Source organism: Crocuta crocuta, unplaced genomic scaffold (genome assembly GCF_008692635.1).
Source record: "Crocuta crocuta isolate KB4526 unplaced genomic scaffold, BGI_CrCroc_1.0 scaffold71, whole genome shotgun sequence".
Taxonomy (NCBI): Eukaryota; Metazoa; Chordata; class Mammalia; order Carnivora; family Hyaenidae; genus Crocuta; species Crocuta crocuta.
In genome coordinates this window covers 544,141-569,221 of record NW_027527548.1, presented here as the reverse complement: position 1 = coordinate 569,221, position 25,081 = coordinate 544,141, and the positions used below count along the sequence as shown (strand labels likewise).

At 57.3% G+C, this 25,081-nt stretch overlaps 2 protein-coding genes across 10 annotated transcripts in view; one reads left to right on the top strand and one right to left on the bottom strand.

The window, feature by feature from the left end:
• The window catches only part of NCOA3 (nuclear receptor coactivator 3), a 65,215-nt gene extending 60,421 nt beyond the window's left edge, over positions 1 to 4,794 (top strand). For all 9 annotated transcript variants that reach the window (XM_077765939.1, XM_077766002.1, XM_077765984.1 and 6 more), the window contains exons 20-22: positions 493 to 667; positions 1,025 to 1,166; positions 1,453 to 4,794. In XM_077765939.1, the coding sequence (XP_077622065.1) occupies positions 493 to 667; positions 1,025 to 1,166; positions 1,453 to 1,464 (329 nt within the window). In that variant the 3' untranslated portion in view covers positions 1,465 to 4,794. The remainder of the gene's footprint in view (positions 1 to 492; positions 668 to 1,024; positions 1,167 to 1,452) is intronic.
• A 515-nt stretch (positions 4,795 to 5,309) lies between these two features.
• SULF2 (sulfatase 2) overlaps positions 5,310 to 25,081 on the bottom strand; it is a 115,090-nt gene continuing 95,318 nt past the window's right edge. Inside the window, 16 exon segments of the mRNA XM_077766014.1 lie at positions 5,310 to 6,271; positions 7,107 to 7,160; positions 7,311 to 7,344; positions 8,066 to 8,189; positions 9,203 to 9,348; positions 9,351 to 9,511; positions 9,814 to 9,873; positions 10,801 to 10,895; positions 11,278 to 11,374; positions 11,502 to 11,727; positions 16,861 to 17,050; positions 18,449 to 18,578; positions 19,023 to 19,079; positions 20,210 to 20,338; positions 23,548 to 23,723; positions 24,800 to 24,950. Of these exon segments, the coding sequence (XP_077622140.1) occupies positions 6,241 to 6,271; positions 7,107 to 7,160; positions 7,311 to 7,344; positions 8,066 to 8,189; positions 9,203 to 9,348; positions 9,351 to 9,511; positions 9,814 to 9,873; positions 10,801 to 10,895; positions 11,278 to 11,374; positions 11,502 to 11,727; positions 16,861 to 17,050; positions 18,449 to 18,578; positions 19,023 to 19,079; positions 20,210 to 20,338; positions 23,548 to 23,723; positions 24,800 to 24,950 (1,861 nt within the window). The 3' untranslated portion in view covers positions 5,310 to 6,240.

Genomic DNA, 25,081 nt, shown 5'->3' with positions numbered 1-25,081 from the left:
CCGGTAGACTCTACAGTCTGAGCACTTGGCCACATCGGCAAGAAGAGTGCTGGGTGGGCTTCTGGGTGTATTAATTACAATAAGGCACATCAACTTTTCAGGTCAGTCTTTGAGAGATTCTACGAACGTGGTAGGAGTGGGGGTTGAGGTATCTTTTGGGGAAAGTAGGTTTTAAGTGCACTCCAGCCAGGTGGGGCCACAGGGACAGAGTGATGTGAGTAGCAGGAGGTGGCATCGCCTTCACACAGAAGCGTCTGTGAAGTGACAGCTCTTCAGGTGGCCTGGACGCTTTGTGCAGAAAGCCCGTGCCTCCATCGTCTCAGTGGGAGGCAGGAGGGCCTGGCAGGTGGCGCCCTGTGGCCCCTTCTTACATCTTGTGTGTCTTACCTCCCCCCACCTTCACGGAAAAACGTAAAGCTTCTATAGAAAGTTGATGCCCTAGGAAGGTGCCACTGGAGTTTGCAATTCCTGCTTTTTCTTCTTTTTTTCAAGGGATGGGACAACAGCCAGATCCAGCTTTTGGGCGAGTGTCTAGTCCTCCCAGTGCAATGATGCCCTCGAGAATGGGGCCCTCCCAGAGCCCCATGATGCAGCACCCCCAGACCGCGCCCATGTACCAGTCCTCGGAGATAAAAGGCTGGCCGTCAGGAAACCTGGCCAGGAACAGGTGAAGAACAGAGACTTCTATAAATAAAAGTCATTCATGTTCTAGTGGCCAGAAGTTCAGGAAATTAAACGCTGCATTTTCCAGTCAAGCCTGTGTGGATGGAGAGCTCAAAAGGCCTGGGTTCAGCTTAGAGAGTGTGGTGTTTGGCTTCTCCATTTTGACCCGCCGCCACCACATATGCCTGAGCAGCCTTCATTGCAGGCCGTGGTGAAACCTAGAAGGCAGGCAGTCAGGGAATCTTGTCCCTCCCCTTCTCTGCCTAAGTACACGGCATTGGACACAATTGTGGCCGTCTTTGTGTGCGTGTGTGGTGTTCCTAGAATGAGCCAAGAGGTAATTTCACACTTCTTTTTGCAGCTCCTTTCCCCAGCAGCCGTTTGCCCACCAGGGGAGCCCCGCGGCGTACGGGATGGTGCACATGAATGGCAGTGCTGGTCCCATGGGGCAGGTGAACGTGAGCCCCATGCCCATGTCCGGCATGCCCATGGGCCCTGATCAGGTATGGGGGTCCAGCCTGAACTTGTCCCAAAACATTTTTTCCTGTTCTCTTGAGAGAACTAAAGCTTCACCTATAACCTAAAGGTCCTTGGCAGATTTTTAACCGGGCGCGTAACTCAGAACTACAGTGGCTGGAAAACTTGTGTGAAGGTGTGGGGCTGCTACACACGCTTTTGGTCATGTGGGATCTGAGGACCCGAGCCAGGCAGCCCGCGCTCCAGAGCTGTGCGCTCGTCCGTGTTGTGCGGAGCATACGTTTTATTCACGTGTCTTCTGATTGCCAACAGAAATACTGCTGACGCGTCCGCATCACCAAGGATATCACTGTGGAAGTGACGCTGTGCCAGGCTTGTTGGGAATGAGGACTCTGTCCCACACCCAGCTCTGAAGACGGAAGCCGCTTTGATCTCTGTGGAGGGCGCTCCGTATGATGTCAGTGGAGCAGGACTGGGTTTGAAATTGCAGTGCGATGTCTACCTGTATTCTTCCTCCTTCTGTGTATCATGGAATTCAAAACAGATAGTTGTTGACCTTCTTCCTCTTAGGGATGTGATTCTGGAGGTACGGAGTTACTGATCACAAAACTCACCTGTGTCACTTCTTTCTGCCTGGCTGTCGTGGCGTTGCAGATCAGTGTGGGCGGGCTAGAGAACACTGGCCACGTCTGGAGAGAGCAGGGTGTCTGGTCTGTCTGGTGGCGGTGCCAGGCGAGGAGCACGGTCCCACACGTCACGTGTCCTTGTCACCGTCGGCTCGTTGCGTGTTCTCACCCTCTGTCCTGAGAAGTTGGTATTTCTGAATTCTTGTCCTTTAATGGTTGTGTTGAGTTGCTCCGATCCTGTTCTCAGTTGTCCTGGACTCTTTCCTAAATAGGAATTTCCTCTGTCCCCAGCGTCCTGTAATACTTCGCCTCCAGGAACTGTCCTTCATGTCAGATGGCTTTGCAGAAGGGGGAACGAGATGACAGTATTTAATTGCAGCAGTAGCAGTTTTTCACAGGTTCGTGTGTAGCCGAGTGCACTTTATTTAAAAAGTGATGGACAAATGCAATACTCCGGAGGTCTTGAGGAAACGGCGAGCCACATTCCCTCCCGGTTTCGTCTGAACGAAGCAGTTAGACGAGAACTGTGATTGTTTTGTCGTCGCTGAGAGTGCCGGTGTCACCCTTTGCCTATATGGTAGAGCAATAATGCTTTTTGAAAATAAACTGCAGAAACCCCAGGCCAGGTGCTGCGTTCTGAATCAGAATCTTGCAGTGTTTCTGTGAACAGAGTTGCTTTTGTAAATACGGTCTTTAAGGTATTGTATTATGTAAAATATGTATATACCTTTTTTGCAGGTCACACCAACTCATTTTTACAGAGTTTGTGAAGCTAAGTATTTAACATTGCTGACTTTGGAGAGCTTAGTGCGGTGAGGCTGCAAACTGCAGAGGCAGCCGCTGCATTGTTTGGCCTGGGGGAGGGGGAACTGTGGTCTGCAGCACCCCCCCCTCCAATCCCATGTTAGGTGGTTCCCTTTCAATCTCCTAAATCTTAAATGCTTTTTAAAAGGTCATTTGTTTAGATGCAGGCATTTTAAATTTGTCTTTTTAAATTCCTCTGCCGGAACTAAGCACTTTGTTAATTTTAGAGGAAAGAATAGATACGGGGAAATAAACTTTAAAAAAAAAATCAAGAATTTTAAAAGATCAAGCGATTTAACAAAGAACCTTGGATGTTAAGCGGTCCATAAATCAATAGGAATCCATAGTATTTTGTGTTTTAATTGAAATATATTGCCTTTCACACGTTGCAGGAGTCACCCTAAGGTTTTGGTTGCTGGGACCCAAATCCCACCTTGAGCCCTCAGGGGTGGAACCCTTGACGTGTGGCTTCCGGTGTCCGCTTGGCTCTCTGTCTCTGTGATGTGCCCTCGTCCCTGAGAACTCGAGCGGCTGCACGGTGGATTCCTAGGAAGCTCACCCCCGGGGTAGCCAGGTTTGCGAGCCTCAGAGCTGGAGCCCAGCGGAGCCCATGCCCGTCTCCACTCTGCCCTCACTGCCCCCGCCCCTCTGCACTGTTGCCAGGCTTTGACACTTGTTTTAGTCCGTTGGGGATAGAGAAAAAAGTCCATTTAATTCCTCTTATCTGGTTTATTTTATTAGCTTCAGATAAATAGTTGAGTGAAGTTGGGTTCTAAACATGTCTGTGAATCTCCAGGGTCTCTGCTAGCTTTGGGGTCAAGTTCTTAGCAATAACCGAGAGCCAGTTAGTTTTTCTTTCATACATGTTGAGGCAATTTTTCTAGGTGTCTCCGAAGGTAAGATCATTTCTTTGATTTCTGGGTAAGTGAAGCCTGTATTTCCAGAACCACCAGTGGAATAGATTTGGGTGTGACCCCCCCCGTCCCCCACCACCCAGTTAACAGTAAGTCTAAGACTGTAAATCTGTCAGCTTCCATCACAGCGGCCTGCACTTTTCAGACCCCATGTCCTCCTGCCCGGAGCCGCGGCGTCGGGTGGCTCTGACCTTTCTTGTTTAAGTCACGTGTGCGTTGGGGGAGACAGAAGGTGCTCTTACCTTTCTTGACTTTTAAAAAGTAAAAACAACAAAATACAAATTTTTTGATTCTTTTCCTCAGTCCCGGCTCCAGGCTACCTGGAGGGCGGTGTCCCCTTTTTATATGGAAAAAAAAGTTTATTATAAGTTTTTATATTTTCTACTTGTTCGTTTTATTGGTGCAGACTTAAAAATTTGATCTTTCTTTTAATAGATGCTGTCTTTTGAAATCATTTGTTTTTACTTTTATTGCCCTTTTATCTTTTTTGGGTAATTCTCTTTGTACTCTGGCTGCCTACCTCTCCTCACCCCCACCCCCCTTTTTTTAAACCTTGGTATCCGTTTCATCTGCTTTTAGAACGTGTGATATTTCCAGTACCTACTTTTTTGCTGAGTCCAAAGATATATAAATATAAATATATATATATTTTATAAAGATGAAAGTGATATAAAGGAGATAACGTTTCTTCCTTTATGCAAACAGAGAGGAAGTCGTCGTTAATGTTCATATTATGATGTCGCTTTTCTAAGTTGTGCATCTTGATGGGAAGGTGTAAATATCAATCGCCAGGACTGCGTAGTTACTTGGTATTTAATATCTAGGTGAGTTGGGGGTGTGGGTGGGGGTCGTACGGAACACAGGTGCTTGCCGTCTGCCGTGGGCTGCCTGTCCACACGCCTGTCCGGCTCCAGGAGTTTGAGTCACGAGTGGGGCGTCCCAGGTGTGAGGCCTGCAGGACGGTGGATCCCCTGCTTCAGGAGGGACAGGAGCTGCCGTTCAGCTCCAAGGCCAACCGTTTGACAGTAACGACAAGGTAGTTTGTTCGTTTTCTCTCTCTCTTGCCAGTGTGTGGAATTGCGATGGTGGAAATGTCTTTCTGAGAGCAATATTTAAAATTCTCAGGAATTGGCGTATAGTATTGAGAATGAATTCAGTTTCAATCAAGTTTACATTAAATGTTGGTTTTAAAAATCTAAGTCATTCTTTACACGGCAAAGAACACAGACCACAGGGGGTACTTGTGAGATGGACGGCTTTGCCGATCATTTTGATGTCTCTGTAAATAAAGGTTTCTATTTAAAATCGAAGCCCAAGAGCTTGTCTCTGTTTCTTTTAAAATCTCTGTTGGATTAAGGGTGAAAGAGAAGGTTAAAGAATCCTGTTTTAAGTCATCATAGCAGTCTCTCTCGAGAAGCATGGAGCTGCTCTTCATGAAGGTGAGCACTTAGGGGTCATCTCCACCGTCTCTGTGGTGAGAAGTGCGTCACACCGGGTGATGGCTGAAGAGGGTCCCCCCCCTTTCTCTCTCCTGGCCTCTGGCTGCTGCCTTCTCCCGGCTGCACTGGCTGGTGCACAGAGCGGGGTTGGCTAGGGTCAACTGCTTTGCAGTCAATGAACGTATAAAAAAAAAATCCTAAAGCCAGTGCAAGTGCAATGTGACGCTTACCTGTGAAGTCCCTGAAGTAGGGTCTGTGTTCATCATTCTTTTATACCCTTTTCCCCCTTGGAAAAAAAAAAAACCCAAGGTGTCTCCTTCTAAAAAGGTGTTGACTGGTAGTACCTTGAATGCTTTTTGAAATAAAAAACAAACACACCAAAAAACTCCCAAGAACGGCCTTTTACAAAATGTCAAAGGTTACCTCATACCAACTGCTGGGCGTTGGCTGTGATCTTGAACATTGTATGACAATACTTAGACTACAAAATTTCTTTACAAATACAATTTTGTTAAAACCTGGGACATAACATCAACTTCATTTCTTTTCAGTACTTTGAAAAACATCAGTTCTGGGACAGATAACAAAGAAATATTAGGAGAAATGGTATCTGGTCAGGAATAGCAATGTCCACAACGGAAGGGGTTCTCTTTACACTGGCCACAGAGCGTTTATTAACACCCCACCACTCTGGAAAATTGCATGTTCTTATTAGATTCCCCTAAAAGTCCCACGCTGGTTACATGTAAATAGTCACATATATACAGTGAAGTCTGTTCCTTCAGAGGCAGCCTGGGTTATGGTGCTAAGTAAGAGTCACTTCTTTTGTGCTGTCGACTCAGCGGTCAGCCCGGCAACCACTTCTGACGTCTGCAAGTTGCTTCTGCCCTGCCGCCCAAAGATTCCTTCTTTGGGACCAACCAAAAGAACACGAGGGTTTAAAACAGGGTTGTTCTTCCCCTGTGATTTAAGGAAAAAAAATTAAACTCCAGTGACTCTCGCCCTTGGGGGAAGTTTCCAAGAAAACCTTGCTCCCTGGTAAGCCCCTCAGAGAGGGCGAGTGCTGACCGCTGGACATGGAAATGCATTCTGTGCAGCTGGTGAGGTACAATCCAGAGCAAAAGCAGGGGCAAAAACGGGCTTCCTGAAGTTAACTAGTCCTGCCGGTTCTCTTCCAGAGGGGGCTGTGTGGCTGAAAGCAAGTCCTGTGAGCGCGGGTGGCCTGGCGGGCGGCGCAGGCCTGCCCGTGACCGTCTGCGCTGTTCGTCGTCTGCAGGGTCAGATGGCGCCTGGGGGTTGGAGGCCCTCGTGTGCTTCCTAACCTTCCCAGCCTTCCCACAGCTGTCCCCTGTAGGACAAAGCAAACTCCGCTTAGCGTCTGCGTGCCGGTCAGCCCTGCAGCCAGGGCCCCTCTGCTTCAAGGACGCGGCTGCGGGGAGGAGATCCTTCTAGACCCCTCAGAAGCGGCCTGCTCCCACCCGGTCGCCCAGACTTTCGGCTCTGGGTTCCCACGCTCTGTGGCCTGTAAAGGCACTGAGAACATGGAGATGCGGACACCGTGCGCTTCCGTTCTGGGAATGTCAAATGCTTAGCTGGCCCACTACTGTCCTATGAAAGCCACAGAGGGTTTACGTGCACAGAAAGAAGGAAGAAAACAGACCAGAAGTTGCAAATGGCAGAAACCAAGGGGGTCTGTTTGCCGGCGTGGTTACCCCAAATCCTCCCATGTGATGGTGTTCTTGGATTTTCGTGGTGAATTAGAGGGTTCAAGCCACCTCCTATCGGTGCTGTTCCCCTTAGACTAGAGAGGTGACCTTAATGGGTTGCCACCGCCTCGGCCCTCCACCTGCCTCTCTGGCGCTGGAGAGAGACCCCGCAGCCTAAGGATATTTTGGGAACCGTCTAAGGAGGCCGCCCTGTGGCTGGCACGGACCGGGGACACTTCTGCAGCCCCAGCTGTCAAGGCGCCAGGCAAGTCGCACTTCACCTCTGAGCACTCCCTGGAGTTTACGGAGCACAGCTTATTCTATAGAGAACAACAGTGTCTGAAACACAGTATCAACTCCGCCCCTGCCAAAGGGAGAGCCCTTCCTGCTTTCCTCTCATGACGGCAGCAGAGGACAGGGTGACGGAAGAAATGACATGCACCCGGCAGGCGCCGGGCCAGGCCAGCCCCAACTCACAGCGATTTGGAAGACGGTCTCTTCATTTCTGGCCACTTTCGACGCTGAAACTGCCTGTGTTTTCAGGGGTCAAAAGGAGGAGGAGTGTCAGCCTCACCCAGAAAGGCCAGGGTCCCCTCTCTGGCGGGAGATCCAGGCCCCTGGCAGACCAGAGACGGGCCAGGAGAGGGGAACTGTCCCGGGCCGAACAACAAAAGCTGATACCTGTACTGCTCGTAGCTCCCTCCGTCTTTGAGTCCTGAACGAGACAGAAATGAGTGAAACAAACATTAGGGCAAACATGGCACAAGCAGTGACAAACTCCGTCACTGCCTTTTTTCTTTTTTAAAACATTTTAGGCTTTTTGACGTTCTTAAAGGTGTTTCTTTTTGTTGTTGTTTTGTTTTTATTTAATGTTGATAGTGTTCCCTCGGCAGACGGAGTGGCTGAATCGTGACATGAGCTTTCCCTAAAACCCTTCGACTGCTTGTACTCTAATGTCCCCTTAACAGCTTTGGGACCCTCATGTATCTATTCATGACCTAGGTGACGGTGGGGGAGGCAGGCATGGGCACAGACACCTGTGTGACGGGACAGAAAGCCATGGGCCTGAGGGGTGGCGGGGAGATCGGCCTCGGCTCTCGGCAAGGTTGCTGGAGAATCAGCAGCGTGACCCAGCGTGTGGGCCCTGGAGTCAGCTGGCCCACTCACTCTAAGGGTGAGGAGATGGCGACCAGACGACACTGAGCCCAGTGACTGGCACGTGGCGATTACTGAGTGATCCGACTCGTGGTAAATGCAGCCCTTGGTTGGTGGATGGTAGGAAGGTGGTACGTCCGCCACTGGGGAGAACTCACCAACTCCTGGTGATGCCGGGGTCACCCAGCGGACTGCACGTGACCTCCTACCTTCCCACCATGGCCCGGCTCCCTACACTCCCTACCCACCACCCCCCAGCTTCCGGCCAAGCGCCTGCTCACCAAGGTCCATGTTTCGAGTCCGGGGGTTACACTGCTTGTAACCCTTGCAGCTCCTCAGCTCCATGAGCTGCACGTGCAGCTGGTTGAGGACATCCCTGTCCAGCGTGTTCACCGCATTCATCAACTGGTTGGAACAAGAGGTGATCAGCGTGGTCAGTGCAGGGACCCCCATTCAGCCTCTGCCGACCAGGGGACTTCCCCCAGGCAGGTGGGGACCCAGGCGCTCTGGGGCGGTGACCTTCGTTCTGCAAGGGCCGTGGTTGGGCACGGTCGGGGCTTCCCCTCCCCCCGCTGTGGCTCACTTTCCTGACCAGCGGCTCCTGGAGCTCCGTGCTGCCCTGTGGCTAAGCCTCCACTCGCTGCCCCCCTGCTCCTCCCACCCGCAGGTGGCCACTTGGTGGAGGGAGGGGGAGGGGGCCTGTGTCCTCGCCTCATCTGGGAGCTACTGGTGATGGACCTGCCGTACTCTGCCACCCTCTTTGATGACCCACCTAAGGAGAAAGACAGGAGCCTGTATGGCAGTTACGACAAAACAGGACCATGGACTTGCTAGCACTTAAAACTCAGGTTCCCTATAAAGTGACTGCAGGCTTTTCTCAAAACCCTGAAATTGGATGGTGCTGAGAAGCTCTAGTGTCAAGAGCTCAGTGGCGGCCACCTGGTTCCGAAGGGACACATGCAGTCCACCTGCCAGAGACTTGTGGCTCCTTTTTGTCTTACATGTTCTGGGCCACTGTGGTCGTGTGTGTGTTCAGATGACTGAACACACGGTAACAGGAGCGCCCCTGAGCGTTGGCTGTGCCCTGTTACCCGTGTGGCCCCTGCAGGCACCCGAGTGTGCGGAGTTTGGTCTGACCCTAAGGACCCCCCAGCGCCCTCCAGTTCTGGGGAGCAAGCCCGTGTCACCGCTGTCAGCTGCCTACTTGGAGAAGCTGTGTAGGACCCAGGTTACAGGTGCAGGAAGATGGGGGAGGGGGGGACAGGGGGCCCGGCGTCCCTTCAGAACTGACTTCTGCCACCTCAGGGACTCAGTGGGACTTGAAGATGTGCTGTCGCTTCCTCAGGGGGCCCAGCCCGGCAGCACCTGTGTCCCGCCCGCCCCCTCCCCTCCCCATCTCTGGCCTGTGCAGCCTGTACCTGGTAGGGGTCCGTGTTGAGATCGAAGTACTCTAGGAAGCCGGTTGCGAATTCGCAGAAGAGGAAATTATGGGTCTCGTTGATGGTCCTCATGCACCAGTAGGTGTTATTGTTGGCGCTGGTGCAGGCACAGAAGGGCCCCACTGCCAAGGGAAGGGAGCGCGNCAGTGCTGGTTGTCGTGCGTGAAGCACGTGAGGCCCGGCATGCTGCACGTGTCGTTGTTCTGCAGTCGCTTGAGCAGCTTGCGCAGTTTCTTCTTGCGTTTCTGCTCCCGCAGCAGCCACACCTTGTCCTTCTGCAGACCCTTCCTAGGGGCACACAGGGCCACACCCCTCACACCTCCCTCGGCCCCCACCTGCAGCCTCCTGGGGGGCCGTGCCCCCTAGCCTCCGCTCTCCCTGCCTCGAGCCCCGCGCACAAACGGCGTGGCCCCTCCCCCCCCAAGCCAAGGAACCCTGGCCGAGACCCACTGCGGATCCCAGGCTCCTGGGGCCCTGGCGGGTGGGGCTGCAGCGCCCCGTCGAGCCGCGCTGGGAGTCCCGCCTCTTCCGGGACTTCCCCGGAAGGACTCCTGTTCGCTTTAGGTCCCTGAGCCTCAAACCGCCCTTACCTGAACGGATGCAGACTGGAGCCTCTGTGCTTGAGGCGGCCTTTGTGCTGGGCGTGGTAACTGCAACAGACCCCAGCCTCTGTCAGGGGCTGCTTAAGGGTGGGTGCGTGGGTGGGTGTTCCCTGGGACCCCTGTCCCGCTCTCTGGGGGCAGAGCTGGGGTGGGAACCATCCCGAGAGGGGCAGCTGCCTGGCGGGCTCCTTCCTGCGGCTGCGCTGCGGCCCCGGCTGAGAGCTTCAGGCCAGGCTTGGAGGGGGGTGGGGTGGGGTAAGTCAGCCCGGACTGGAGGCTGCGCCCGGCTCCCCAAGGCTTCAGCCTCATCACCTCCAGGTTGGGGGGCCCCCAGACCCCCGCCCGCCTCGTGCTGACTCAGGGCCAGCCCCGGGGAAACCCGTGGTTTGCGAGCCTCTTCCGGAAAGGTCGCAGGGAAGGCGGATGCACTGTGTGGTGCCGGAGCCACCAGCCACCCGTGGCTCTTATTCCAGTTCAAATACAACCCCAAATTCAGATCCTCAGTTACACCGGCCACATTTCAAGGGCTCAGCAGCCACGTGTGGCTGGTGGCTGCGATCGTGGCCAGCATAGAGTCAGCCCCGTGTGTCATCACATTTCTGCTGGACAGTGAGCCCCGGGCTGGGGTTCCCCGAGCTGGCAACGTGCACCTGGGCCCCAGGGGCTGTTCCCGGAAGGGCTGTCGGCAAAGGCACTTTCCCCTCCTGGGAGCCGGCCCCCCACAGCGAGAGCGCCTCTGACCCCAGCTGTACACCCGGGCGTCCGGCTGGCCACCTGGGCGATGGTCTGGGCCCAGGGACGGCGGCACACGACAACGGACACGTGTATTACTACTGATGGTTTTCCTTACTCTGAGGGAGGAGAGAGGGATCTGAAGACAATGAAAGGAGCCACAGAGGGGAGGCTGCATCCCCCGGGGGGGGGGGGGCTGGGGAGCCCTAGGGACCTTCCCGGGGTCTCCTTGCTACTCCTCACCTGATTTTGTGACAGTCACATTCTTCTGGCCGCTTTTTCTTCAGGTGGCCTCGGACTTCCCTCAGGTTCTTGATTTTGTTCTGCAGGGTTTCGATCTGGGGCAGAGAGCAGGCGAGGGGGCCGTGAAACTCGGGGAGGGGGGCGGGTGGTATCCCCGGCCCCTGCCTGCACTGGGGCTGTCGAGGGGCCCTTGATTCCTTCCCCCTGCTGAAGGGAACAGGCTCCGAGAGCCCGCTGAGCCCACGGAGGACTTGTGTCCGCCAGGCCGTCGAAGGACTAGAGGTCGTGCGAGCGTCTTTACAGCGCAGTGGGGTGTGGTGTGAGCGCTGCCCTGCCCCGCAGCCGCCTGTCTCCTGCTCGAGGGTCTGGGGAGGCCTCTGTCTCCCCGCCCACTGCCCTCACTGACCCCGGGTGTGGCTGGTGGCCCTGCCGAGCTCGTGGTGACGAGAAGGTGTCCCCTGCCCAGACCTCCCTCACCTCGTGGTCGATGTGCAGCTTGTGGTCTTTCCAGGCCTGCAGGGACCGGTAAAGTCCCAGGTCGCACTGGACCGTGTCGTTCTCCAGGATGTAGCACCTGCTCGGGACGGGGGCACGCATGCCTCTGAGGGGCTGAGGAGACCGCGCCGGGGGCCTGAGGTGGGGGCGCCCCCGCCAAGGCCCCACCTGCCCCCTCCACGCCTGCCCTCTGCCTGGGCTCTCACCGGTGGGTCACTTTAATGGGGTTGGGGGCTGAGTAGTCGGGGAGGCCTCCAGTGCCGCTGAAGTCCCCGGCGTCCTTGTCCGGGTCCTCGGGGGCCCCTGGCCAGTGCCGCTTGGTAAGGTTGCGGGGCTGGGGTGCGTCGTCCAGGCCTCTGCGGCGCACCCCGCCGTCCACCCCGATGGTCGCTGAGCGGACGGAGCGGTTCCGGGCGTAGCTGGCCTTGTACTCTGTGGGCGTCAGCGGGAGGCTGGGTGAGGGGGGCTGGGCAGGCGGCCGGGCTCCCTGGGCAGCGGACTGCCGATCCAGGGGCTTGGAAAAGAGCCCCGTGGGTTCAGCTGGGGACACAAGGCTCAGAGCTAAAGAGGAAGAGGCCTGGGGTAGTCCCCAGAAAGAGCTGTGCGTGGACACACACGGTCTGTCCGTGTCATGGAATGTTTGGCCACAGGGGACCCAGCCTGATACCAGCTGCTGGGGGGGTGGGGGGAGGGGCACCCGCATCGTGCTCCATGACCGCAGCCACGCACGAGAGGTCCCGTGTTCTGTGGGTGTGTGTTCGGAATGGCCAGAGTAGGTAAAGACCTAGAAACTGAAAGCAAGTTAATGGCTGCTATGGGACGGGGGAGACAGTACAGGGGTTCTCTTTTGGGGTGACGGGAAGTTTTGGGACTAGACAGAGGTAAGTGGCACGCCCCACGGTAAATGCAGTACATGCTTCTGAATCATAGACCTTACATTTGTAGACTTTACCAATTTTACAAACTCTTTTTAAAACTGTAGACTTTAAAATTGTAAAAATGGCAGATTTTCTGATGTGTGAACCTCAATAAAAAAAGATGAAAAGACAGAATGTGGATATGAAATCATTAAATAAGGAGATTGAGTCAATTACTCAGAACCTTCCCAACGAACAGAAGTGTAGGACCAGATGGCGTCACTGCTGAGTTCTACCAGATACTTCAAGAAGAATTAATACCAGCCCTTCTCAAACTCTTCTAAGAAACGGAGGAGGAGGAGGGAACACTTCCAAACTCATTCCATGGGCCGCCATGACTCTGCTACCAAAAACGGACAGGGACGCCACAAGACAGAAGTACCGACCACTTTCCCTCATGAACGCAGATGCAAAACCTCTCAACAAAAATGTCACAAACCGAATTCGATAATATGTGAGAAGGCTCATACACCGTGACAAAGTGGTGGAATATTCCAGGGACGCAAAGATGATTCCCCATCTGCCACCAAGCCCTTTAGCGACACGAGGGAGAAAAATTGCACCATCATCTCAATGGGTGCAGGAAAAGCATTTGACAAGATTCAGCAGCCATTTAGGATGAAAATCTGTCAGATGAGGAGGTTAATATCCAAAATACGTAACAACTCCTGCAACTCAAGAGCGAAAAACCAAAACGATCTGATTAAAAAATGGACAGAGGACCTGAAGAGACATTTTCCCAAAGAAGACCCCCCGATGGCCAGCAGGTATATGAAAAGGTACTCACCACCGGGGAAATGCAGATCAAAACCACAAGGAAATACCACTTCACACCTGTTTGAATGGCTATCATGAAAAAGCCCAGAAATGACGAGTTATTGGCAAGGATGTGGAGCAAAGGGAACTTGCGTGCGCTGTTAGGGGGAGTGTGAATTGGTGCGGTCGCTGTGGAGCACAGTATCGGGGTGCCTCAAAAATTAAAAACAGAACTGCTCTATGATCCATCAATTCCATTTCTGAGTGTTTCTCCGAAGAAAACGAAAACACTAACCCGGGATCAGTGGCCCCCTCTTTGCTGTGTACTATTTACGACGGCCGAGACACGGAAACAGCCTGTGTCCTCTGATGGATGAGAATGTGGAGTGTGTGTATGCGCATGTGCGGTGGAATATTATTCAGCCATAAAAAAGGATCAGGCTTCGCTCCTGAGACATCATGGACGGACCTAGTGAGGTTTTATGGTAAGTGAAATAAGTCAGAGGAAGACACATACCCCTGATCCCTCTGATGTGTGGAATCTAAAACCCCAAACAGGAAAACCCTGAGCTCACAGATACATGGAGCAGATTGGTGGGTTCCAGGGGGCGTGGGGTCAGGAGTGGACGAAATGGGTCAAGGGGGTCACAAAGTGCAAACTTCCAGTTCTGAAACAAGTAGGTCCTGGGGATACCAGGTGCAGAAGGGGGACTGTGATGTAATGACACCACACTGCACATCTGGAAGTTGCGAAGAGAGCGGGGCTTCACTATTGTCAGTGCAAGAAGAAAAGTTTTTGTAACTGGTTGGCAATGATGTTGACTACTTACGATCATTTTGCAGTGTATGCAAATATCGAGTCCCACTGCATACCCCAAACTAACACGATGTTCTGGGTCAACCATACCACACGAAGAAACAATGGTAGATGCTAAAGAAACACCATTAATTTGAATCGGAAAAGAAAAACACTAGGTGGCGCAGTCTTCTGGATAGAACAGGGAGCAGTGTGGGGAGGTCTCCCGGCTTCTCGTAGCTTCTCCGTCTGCTTGGCCAGCAGTGAGCTGGATGTTGGCCCCGGCTGGGCAGGGCCATGGAGCTCCACGGCCTTCTTCCATGTTCTAAGTCAGCTATTGAAAACAAGGTGTGCAGGCTAAAGCCAGAGCCTGGATTTCTTGCATCTTCTATATATTAAAAGACATTTTTGAGAGAGAGCGCAGGTGGGGGAGAAGAACAGAGGAAGAGAGAGAGAATCTTAAGCCGACTCCATGCTCAGCACCGAGCCCCACGTGGGGCTTGATCCTAGGACCATGCCTGAGCCAAAACCAAGAGTCAGATGCTCAACTGACAGACCCACCCAGTTGCCCCTAAAAGACAAATGTGATCAAGTTGCTAACATTTAAGAAAAACAGGGGTGGGTGGTCACGGAGGCATGCGGATTCCCAGCTTCCGAAGAGAGAACCAGACAAGCGGCTGCCTGCTTTGCACCCACGGGCCCGCACGGTAGGCTGGGCAGGAGCTGGAGCCGCTCCTTAGACAGGCGGTGTGTCCCCCTGGGGCCACAGTCCCCACCCTTCCCTTCTGTCTTAAACTCTGCACACGTCCCTCAGGTCCGGCTCTGCTGTGCGCCACGTCTGCAGCCCCACTGGTCTAAACGCACCTCTTTTGGGAGAAGGGTCCGGAGCCCTGCACGGCCCAGGTTTCTGCTGTGCTCCCAACGGCCACCAGGTGGCGCCCAAGGCACAAGAGCCGGCTGGAGAGGGCAGGTGGTGGGTGGCTCTCCCCCTCCCACGTGGCCCCCGGGCCCTGGGCTCCAGGATCTGCTCCCGACGTCCCCACTCTTGGGCCGGATGTTTCTGTCTTTCAGTTCTCAGGCTCCTATCAGAGACACCGGGACCAAAGCATCTGGGGTCCAGGTCCGGGAGAGCCGTCTCTTAGCAAAACGTTGGGGCCTTTTCTGGCCGCAGGCAGCTCCCTCCTCGGCCGTTTCCTCCCTACGTCTCCCTGAAGCCACGTACCTGGGCCCCCGAGGCACAGAGTCTGAACGGTGTCCCTGTGGGAGCAGGTCCTTCCCGCCTATGACGGCCCTACTCTAGGGCCCTACTCGGCAGGTTCCTTCTGCCCCTTTTGTGTTGCTTGGTCAGGAATCAAGTGCTTAATCTTCCCACCTCCACCCCAGCCAGAAGCCCAGGGACCCCGCGCGATGGCCTGACGGCCGAGCCTGGCCCTCCGCCCGGTTTTGTAAATAAGCTACCAAGTCCCCGGCTCTTTTCTCGCTCCAGTGCCCGAATGGAGAGGTTGTGGGAGAAGCTGTTTAGCCTGCAAAGCCTCAAATATTTACTCTCTGACTCTTTACAGACAAGGCTGCCAGCCCTGTGTCAACCTTTGCCGGGACTTGAAGCCACGCCGCTCGCTCTCCTGGCCTCCCTCGCGGTCCTCTGCTCCCCCACCCCGCAGGCTGGGTACGGAGGGACTCCATACCCCCGTGGCCGAGGGCAGAGGCTCTGGAATCTGAGGCTCGGGTGCAAGTCCCTAGCAAACGCGTGGCTTCGGACAGTGCGGCGGAGCCCTGAGCAGCTGCGTTCCCGCCACGGTCCCTGACCTGCAGGGACTTTTTCGCAGGACGACATGAACAGAACTGGTAACATTTTCAGCACCCGGAAGCTGGCATCAAGCAGCTGCTCTGTGGTCAGGGGGCTCTGCAGCCGTGACGGCCTCGTCCAAGGTCACGAGCTGGGCCCATCCACCTCCCTGGACTCTCCCCAGGCCTGGAACCTGCAATTAGGCCTGTTCCTTCTCCACACTCAGCTCTCACTTACGTGCCAGCCGACCGCCCACCCTCTCCCTCCTGGTCAAGCCACTTCTTTCATTTCCTCCACGAATTTTGCACCGACAGACGTGGTCTTCCCGCACCTCGTCTCATCCGCGAGGCCCGATCGGCGTCTGTCCCATACAACTCCCTAACCTCCGCGTCCGGCACGTCCTGGGCCAGCCGGCCCGTCCCCTGGGCTGTGGCGAGCTGAGGTCGGAGCTGCTCTAAACTGGGGCTTCTCCGCCTCAGAACTTCAAACACTCGAGGCCAGATAACCCCTTGCTGGGCAAGACTGTCCCGTGTGCTGGATGTGTAGCCGCACCCGGGTTCCACCCCCAGGGGCCGGGAGCACCCCCATCGCAGAGCTGTGGCGGCCACGGGGCTGTGTCCACACCGGGGGCAAAACTGCCACGAGCCTGAGAAGCCTGCTCCAGCCTGGCTGCTCGGAGAGGGACGGCAAGTGCCTTTTTGGAGGCCCTTGTAGGAGGAAGAGTGTGGGGCCAGTGGATGGGGCTTGGGCCCCCAAAGCGGCTGTGTGACCGGGGCTTTCCTGTCCGTCATAAGGAGGGTCACCCGCCTCCGTCCCTGGGTTGCCGTGGGTGGACTGGAGTCTCAGCTGCTTTGATACATTTTCTTTCCTCTGAGCATTAATGGGGATCGGGGTGGGGGTGGGAGCGGAGCTTAACTGAGTCCCAGCTTCTCATGCTGTTTAAAGATTAGGCACCGCGCTGTGTGCCGTGTGCCGAAGCGAGGGGACGGCAGCTGGAGGGGCTCTTGGAAACACAAATCTGAGCCCCGCTCCTCTGTCCCGGGCTTCCTGTCTCAGAGGAAGGGCTCTGCGGGCCCCTCTCCCGCCGCCCTCTCCCCTGCCTCGGCTCCTGCTCCCTGCAGCGCTCAGCACACTGCCCAGTGACCTGTCTCCTTTTCGTTCTGCCCTCGCCCCGGGGACGCCCCCCTCCCTTCCGGAGGGCCACCCGCGGGGCTGTCTGAACAAAGGAACGGGGCTCCCCAGGGCTCCCCAGGCACGATCCCGCCCCCCCTTCCCCCCTTCCCCGCTGGGCCCAGGGCCGCTGCACTTACTCTTCTTGAAGAACTTCCGGCGCCCGGCCAGGCTGAGCTTGTAGTCGCTGCCGGCACAGACGCAGGCCTCGCCGCCCTGCCCGTAGTACTTGGGCACCAGGTTGGACAGGGCCCTGCCCCCCAGCCGCGCGGGGCCCTTGCACTTGTGCAGCTTCAGCCTCCCCGACGTGTCCTCCACGCACTGCCACTTCTGCAAGACACGGCGGGGCCTCAGGCTCCGAGCCCTGGGCGCGTGCCCACTTCCCCGCGGCCGCCACCCTGCGTTCCCATCCGCCCCGGAGACGTCGCCCTCCCTGCAGCCCTCGCTGGGGCCCTGGGACGGCAGCTGTCTGCTGGGTGCGCTGGACAGACACACACGTCTGTGGTGGGGGGAGCTCAGAGTGGGCAGTGGGGCTGACGTTTGATGGCTGAGCACGGGCCCCAGTCACGGGGAGGCCCCCCAGGGGAGACACCAGGCCGGTGAGAGGGGCTGGGTGTTGAGACTGGGGTCCTGGAGGCCCCGGAGCCTCACAGCTGGGGCTGTGGACTGATGCCTCCAGCGGGCCCGGGGCCCAGCCCCCACCTCCAGCGCTCTCCCCTTTGGGGCAAGCGGCACACTCTGCTGATGCTGATACCTGCCGCTGTCCAGGGCTGCCTGACCTCCAGTCTCGGGGGGGAAACTGATGTGCAAAGGGGGAGATCTGCGAACACTCCGGGGGACAAGGGCCCCGGGCTCAGCAGCTCGCTCCTCGTGGCTCAGAACTGGGATCAGAGCCCTCCTGGGATGTCCCGGCTCGCGGCTCCGGGAGGGCAGGGGGCTGGTGGGCAAACGGGGTGGGGGCACGGCCCCAGGGATGGGCCGCCCACTTGCCACCTGTGAGAAGCCCACCTGGCTCAGCCCTGACAGCCCGCAGGCCCTTGAGACATGGGATCTGAAGGCCCTGGTTTTACTCGTACTTATGGGTGAAATGGGCGCACATCTCCAGGCCTGAGTTACCGCGGGTGAGGCTCAAAGTGCCAGCCGGCAGGCTGAGGCAGGGACACATGTCCGACACGCCTGGGTGGCCGGGCCACCCTGCCTCCTTCCCGGCTCATCAGCCCTCCCCACCCCTCCCCTGCCCGAGCCCACCTTGGCCGTCGAGGCCTCAGAAAAGCCGACTTCAGACTCTCCCACCAGCAGTCCCAGCCCTGCGGTCTCTAACTACTGTTTGGTTGTAAATTTCCTAATATTTCTCTTGCAATCAACTCACTTTTTAAAAACCTTTATGTATTTACAAAGGCAATTTCCTATCACTCCCATAAATGGGAAGCCAGCAGAGAGAGGCTCCTGTAAAGCGAATACAATGAAAATAACAGAGCGTCTGACTCGTAAGTGCTGTGCCAAGGCCCTGCGGCCACTGCCAGAGGGGGCTGAGCAGGGGCTGAGGAGCTACAGACACACTGGCACCCACAGGGCCCTTCCCTGATGCGATCAGGATGGGGTCCCCTTCTGAGCGTCACCGGTGCCAGCCGGCGTGACCCGGGGTGTCACTCATCAGCCAAACAGCACACCTGCAGACCCGCGGTGGGGGGAGGGGGGGAGACGGAGGGCAGGAGCCTCACTCCTCACCTGTCCCAGCTGCTCACACGCAGTCTGGTACTCGGCACGCTGACACAGGTCTTTCACGCGCTGGTACTTGGGCAGGAAGTTCTCCTCCTGAGTGTCCGCTTTGTCGCTGTCCCTCCTGTGGAGCAGTTTGCTGTGGGGCAGAGAGCGGGACATGGGCTGGCCTCTGGGCGGGGGAGGGGCCTGTGGCCACCTCCGGGGCACAGCGTGATGTCACCGCAAGGACGCTGGTCCATCGGGCCCATCGTCCGACTGTGAGGAGGCTTAAGACGTGGGATGTGCTCGGAAGCCCCCCAAGCTCCAGGAGTCGGCGGTAAACGAGAAAGGGATGTTGTGCAGGCAGGAGACTAGGTCTCGGGGGTACATGCGGCCCGAGACTCAAATTCTGTGCAGCCACGGGAACAGGGAACGGGCTCCTTTGTGTCTAGGGGGCCGTGGACAGATACCCGCGCGAGTCACTGCTCGAAGGGACGAGCAGCTGTGGCCGCTCACTGTCCCCGCAGTGAGATCTTCCATGCCACGAAGCTGCCAGGAGCTTCTGGGATGGGCAAGTGNGGCTCCAGGACCTGGCATTTACCCTCTCTCCACCAGGAAGGAGTCCCGCCAGACCCTCATCTTCTTCTTCAAGTGAAACCTGGAGGGGAAAAAAAAAGCACACTTTCACCTTCTCATCGACGTGGGGCTCACGCGTCCCCATCTCTGAGGGGCAGGGACGGTGCCTTGGTTCACAGCACAGACTCGGGGCTCCAGGGGCACGTGGGGGCATGGGCCCAGCGGGGTGCCCGAGAGGTCTGGGTGCTCACACCCCGCACGGGGCCGAGCTGCATCCTCCCCGGAACAGAGACGTGGGTCAGAAGGCGGCAGGGACACAGGTGGCCGGGGCCGGGGGCCGGGGGGGATTTTCTTCTCTGAGCCTCTACGTTTGGATTGTGTAATCTGAGTGTGTGTTCCATACGATTTCACTCCACTGCCATTTCCCAGAGAGAGAGGCTCGGGTTACCAGAAGCTTCTATCCTGCCCCCCACTCCCCGGTATCCTGGCTCCCAAGCCATTGCCCCTGCTGCCCCAAATATGCCCATTTTACACCCGTACGGCTCGGCTCAGGAAACCTCAAAGGGAGGAGGCTCGGTGGAGGTGGCCCCCTAGGGAGCCGCCACGTGTGTGGGGACAGTTCACGCCAGGGCTGCACGGGGCCCAAGCAGGAGGTTGAGACAGTCTGCACTTTGGGGCGGCCGCCCTGTGGCAGTTACGGTGCCGGCCACCAGGTGTCGCTGCTGCCACACCGGTGGCTGCGTCCACCTCTCCTGCCCAACCCCAGACTGCGCTCGCCTTCCTCCCCGACTAGTTTGTTCCGGTCTCCCCGTTCTGCCTCCGGAGAGGTGTCCCACCATCGCAGCGTCGGGCACCGGGGCCTCGGGGCAGGGGGACGGGGAGGCCAGCCTCGAACCTGGAGTCTCCTCGAGTCTCCACGCCCAGACTTACAGAGACCGCCAGCGAGTGGCCTGACCTCGCCGGGATCCAGGTCCCCAAGCGGCCAGCTGGGATGGCAGTGACGCCTGCCTCAGCGTGGTCCTGTCGCTGTTACTGTTTCAGGTTTTCTACGGGTTTAGCCCCTGGAGGGTCCTCAGCCGGTCACCTCGGCCACAATCCGATGGGAAGATGGGAGTTTTGGGGGGCGTCCTTCCCTCCCACGGCAGGTAAGTGGTGGNACAGAGACCCACACGGTGTGGCCTGGAGGGCCCGGCCCGGCCCCGCCCCCCTCACCGATTCACCGGCCGCTCCGCATCCAGCAGCTTGAGGATGGACTTCCCGTCCATGTCCGAGGGGATGTCCAGGCCTGCGATGTCCAGGATGGTGGGGGCCAGGTCGATGTTGAGGACGATGTGGGGGTTCCTGAGGGAGGTGGGGAGAATGGCACTCGGCCACCCGGGGCAGCCCCGGCCTCGCTTGGGAGGAGGGTGGCCAGAGGGATGGGGGTCGCTGGAGGCTCATGCCCCGAAGGGGGCAAGCGGTGATGACCTCCCTCGCCTGCACCCCAGCCCCCCAGGCTCCCTTCTGCTGAGCCTCAGTTCTCCACACGGACCACAGGGTGCCGGCAGCAACAGGCCTCTGCTTGGCTGCTTCTGCCAGGCATGCCCTCCCTGCCTCCCACCGCCTGACCGGAGGACACCCACCTTTAAGGGCCACTCTAGACCCTGGACCTGCCCCCAGACCTGTCTCTGAACCACCTCTGAGGCCAATACTGACCGCCTGCTATTCTTGGCCAGGCAGGTGTGTGGCCTCAGGACCTTTGCCCCTGCTGTTCCCTCCGCTGGAATGTCCTTCCTCCAGATGCCAGAGGAACACCTTCCCCAACTCCTTAGGTCTCTATTCAGCAAGTACCAAGGAAGCCCCGGGACAGACTCTAAAGGGGCCCCTCAATCCCTGCCCTCCAGCGTTTGCACCTCTGTGTGATCCCCTCCCCCCAAGGGCGGGCCAAACCAACAATCTGGGAGGCGGGCTGGGCGACTTCAGGTCCTCTGCACTTGAACAACCTCGTCAAGTGGGGATGCGGGTCCCCCCCAGTCCCCCCGAGTCGGGCTCCAGCCCTGCTGAGTCTTTCTTTCAGTACAAGCAGATGAGGCCAGGCTGGGCCCAGACTTCTGATCCGCGGAAACGGCAAGATAGCACACGTGTGTTCTCTTCCCCTGCCGAGTTTGTAACGATTTGTCATTGTAGCACGGATCACTAACGCGGGCCCTTCCCGAGGACCCCTCCCTGTGCTCCGGTCCCTCGCCGAGGCCTTCTCACCCCCAGGGACATATATTTGAGTCATTCACCGGGCTTATCGACGGGTATCCAGTCGGGTCTAACTGACACTTTCATCTGTCTAGCTCACTCATAAGCCCCTAGCATTTTACACATAGAACACATAGTAGGTGCTCAATAAGTCATGAACTTAGTGACTTTTGCTATTTATCCCTACCGGACATGTCACTTCTCCTGTCTCCTGTTTCTACCTGTTGGTGTGCCCAGCGTGGTGGTAAGTGACTTTAGGGACGTGCCCACCGCGGGGGTGGGCCCCTAGTGAACGAACGATGGCCGTGCCGGCAAGCTGGTTGGGTGTCCCCACCCCGCTCCCCGGGCTGAGGGAAAGGGTAGGGGTCTAGGGGTTTCAGTGGGCTTTGACCCCTCCCTGCTCCTGAGCGCAGCACCTTGTGAGCACGGGCAGGTGGCCGGGTGCTGGCGCAGCTGCTTGGTGGAAGGGCTCGGGCAGGCAGGTGGAGCCGAGAGGCCTGCCGGGCGAGCGGGCGCCAAGCCGGATGTGGGCACCGCGCCGCTGAGGTGGCCTGAGGGCGACCAGCAGTCTCGCTCCCCAAGACCGGGTGGGACGGAGAGGACTGCTTTCCCCACCCAGCATCGACGCCCTGCACCCTGTCCCGCTCAGATCCCACGACCCGATGTATCTGGCCTGGTCCCTCGCGGCTTTCCATCACGCTGGCTACAGTGACCGGTTCGGGGATGGATACGTGACCCAAATCAGGCTGGTGAGGGTCAGCCTTAAGGCTTCTGGTCAAATCGCGGTTTAGTTTCTGAAACCGGATGGCTGAAAGTCACGGTGTCTGCCACCATGAGAGAAGAGCCCGCCTGAGAATGAAGCTGGCTGAGGGGTAGACGTCACTGTGTGACTGCTGGATCCAGCCATGCCTGAAGCCAATATAGCCTTGGACTTTCCAGTTACTTTAGTTCTTGTATTCCTTTTTTTTAAAAAAAAATTATTTATTTTGACAGAGAGAGAGCGAGAACGAGTGGGGAAGGGCGAGAGGTGGGGGGGGGGGAGACAGAAAGAGAGAGAGAGACAGAGAGAGAGAGAGAAGAGAGAGAGAGAGAGGGAGAGAGAGAGAATCCCAAGCAGGTTCCACACTGTCAGCGTGGAGCCTGACATAGGGTTCAAACCCACAAACTGTGAGATCATGACTTGAGCCAAAATCAAGAGTTGGCTGCTCAACTGACTGAGCCACCCAGGCGTCCCAGTTGCTGTATCGCTTTTATCTTATTATTTCTTTGGTCTTATCTGGTTTCTGCTTGCAACCGAAGGTGCCCCAGCCTTCGGCCCCAAGCCTGACATTACACTTTCTTGTCCACACGGGGTATGGTTTTGGGTCCTATGAACCTTCAGATCAGAGACTCTGAAGCTGACCAAAGCCACCATGTCAGTGCCAGCGGAGTCTTTAGTGGGCCAGGCTTTTTTCTATTTACTGGGGTGGCTCAAGGGTTCAGAGAGGCTGCCTGGCTTGGAAGCTCAGCTCCTCCTTTCGATGTGTCGTGTGCCCTCAGGCACCCTAACCTCTCTGTGCCTCAGGAGATGGGGTAGTAGTAACCTCTCCCCCACAGGGTCGCTGGGACACCTCCACGGTGACACGGCCATACAGGGCTCAGACCCAGGCTGCAGGATACGGGAGGCTGCACACCCCCACCTTCCGGAGTGGTCACCAAGCATTCCTTCCAAGGGACGGAAGTCAGGCCAAAGGAGTGCCTTATGGGCCACTTATCTGCATTTCAAAAAACCCATCCCGAGTTGGCCTGATCTGAGGGAGGTGCTGCTGTGAGCTGCCTGCCCCAGAGGCGGCAGTTTGCAGCCGTGTGCGTCCCCGGGACAATACAGGGCCCTGAGGAAGGACGGGAGGGAGGCCGGATCCCTCTGAGCCGCAGCCGGAGCTGGGCAGGCATCCCCGATGAGGCGGCAGCGCCCTTCCCTGAGGACCACCCCAAGGCTCCCCCAGGCCCCACGGAAGTCAAGGCGGCCCCCCCACGCGCTGGCAGCGGCGTTCGTGCAGACCCCTGACTCCCTGGCGCGGGGCCAGGCCGCACGCCGTCTGTTTTCACAGGTGCTGATGGTCTCTCCTTCCCCAGCACAGGGTACACATGGGTCGGAACCCACCCCGGGTGACATCATCACTGTTTCCCTTGGCGCCGAGGCTCACCTGCCCAAAGAAAGTGCCGCCCGCCGGAGGGGCTTGGGGGCTACACGGTTGGGCCACCTGCCTCTTGCGCATGGGGGGCGGCAACGGAGCCCGGAGGCCTCCCTGGACGTGGGGGGCCCTGGGGCGTGACGCACTTACAGCGAGCCAGCCTCCACGTTGGGGCCCCTCACGTAGAACGGGACCCTGATGTCAAACTCATACGGCATGGACTTGCCCTTCACCAGGCCGAACTGGCCGATGTGGTAGCCGTGGTCGGCGGTGTACACGATGTAGGTATTGTCCAGCTCGCCCGTCTCCACCAGCATGTTGTAAATCTGAAACGCAGGGCGGGGGTCGGTGAGGGGCGCAGGGAAGGGGTGCGGGTGTCCCGCACCCTGCTGGCCGGGCCCTCCCAGAGGGTGGAGAGGTGCGTGCGCTCGCAGCCCTGCACCTCCGTCACTTCCCGCCCACCTTCTTCACAGCGCTCCTGTCTTTTCTGCATGTTCGTGGCTCGTCTGTCCCCTGAATTAGAACGTGAGCTCCATCAGGACAGGGACTCTGGTCACCTTGTTCTCTGCTGTATCCCATGGCACTGGCACTTGGCCAGTGCCACTGCACAAACGAACGAACGAACGAATGAATGAAGCCAGACTGTGGCCTGGGGCAGGCGCTGGTGATGTTCAATAGCGCTGTCCTACAGAACCTTCTGGAACGTCAGAACCCGTGCTGTCCAATATGGCAGCCACCAGTCACATGTGTGTACTGAGCACCAGCACTGTGGCTTGTGTGACTGGGAGGCTGAATTTTAAACTGTACTGATTTTGATTAGATTTAAATAGCCGTGGATAAAAAGAAACGTATATACAGATATCTATACAGCGGAACATTACTCAGCCACGTAAAGAAGTTCTGATACGTGCTATACACACCGACAGGCACAGATACACCTCGAAGACGTGATCCCAAGTGAAACAAGCCAGACCCAAAAGACCACGTATGTAGACAACCAGAAGAGGCAAAGCCACAGAGCCGCGCAGGTTAGGGCCACCTCAGCACAGAGGGTGAGGAGGCCGCGCGGAGCTGGGGACCGGCGCGGGGCCCCTTGCTGGGGTAAGGAAACGTTCTGGACTTGACCGTGCTGGGCACACAGCTCTGCCGATATATCAGGACCACTGAGCTGTACGCTCCGATTGTGTGAATTTGAGGGTACGTGGATTATATCTCAACTAAGCTGCTCAAAAACGTGTCACGGGACAGACCTCGCATGAAAGTTTCGCGGAGGCAGAGGCGCTGCGGCGGGACAGCGCAGGGCCATCTCCCCGGGTCTGCGACACTGCCCGCTCGCGCTGCCTCCGGTGCCAGCTCGCTCCCCCGGCCACGCTCGGCGCGGCGGGCTCGGAGGGGGGCCTACCGTCTCCATGGAGTCGTCCACCGACATGAGGGTCTGGAGGCGTTTCCGCTGCAGCATGTTCGTGAACTCCATGTGGATGGGCTTCATGGGCCCCGTGTAGCGCATGATCCAGTGCTTGTCCGGGTTGGGCGCGTAGTTGTAGCTCGGTGTGCTGGGGGGGGAGGGGGAGGGCAAACGTACCCCCAGGTCAGGCCGGGTGCCGGCCCCCCCTGCGGCCCCGTTCCCCCCACTCCCCCTGCACTGCGTGTGCACCGCCGCGGCGCATCGTGGGCTCCACTAAAC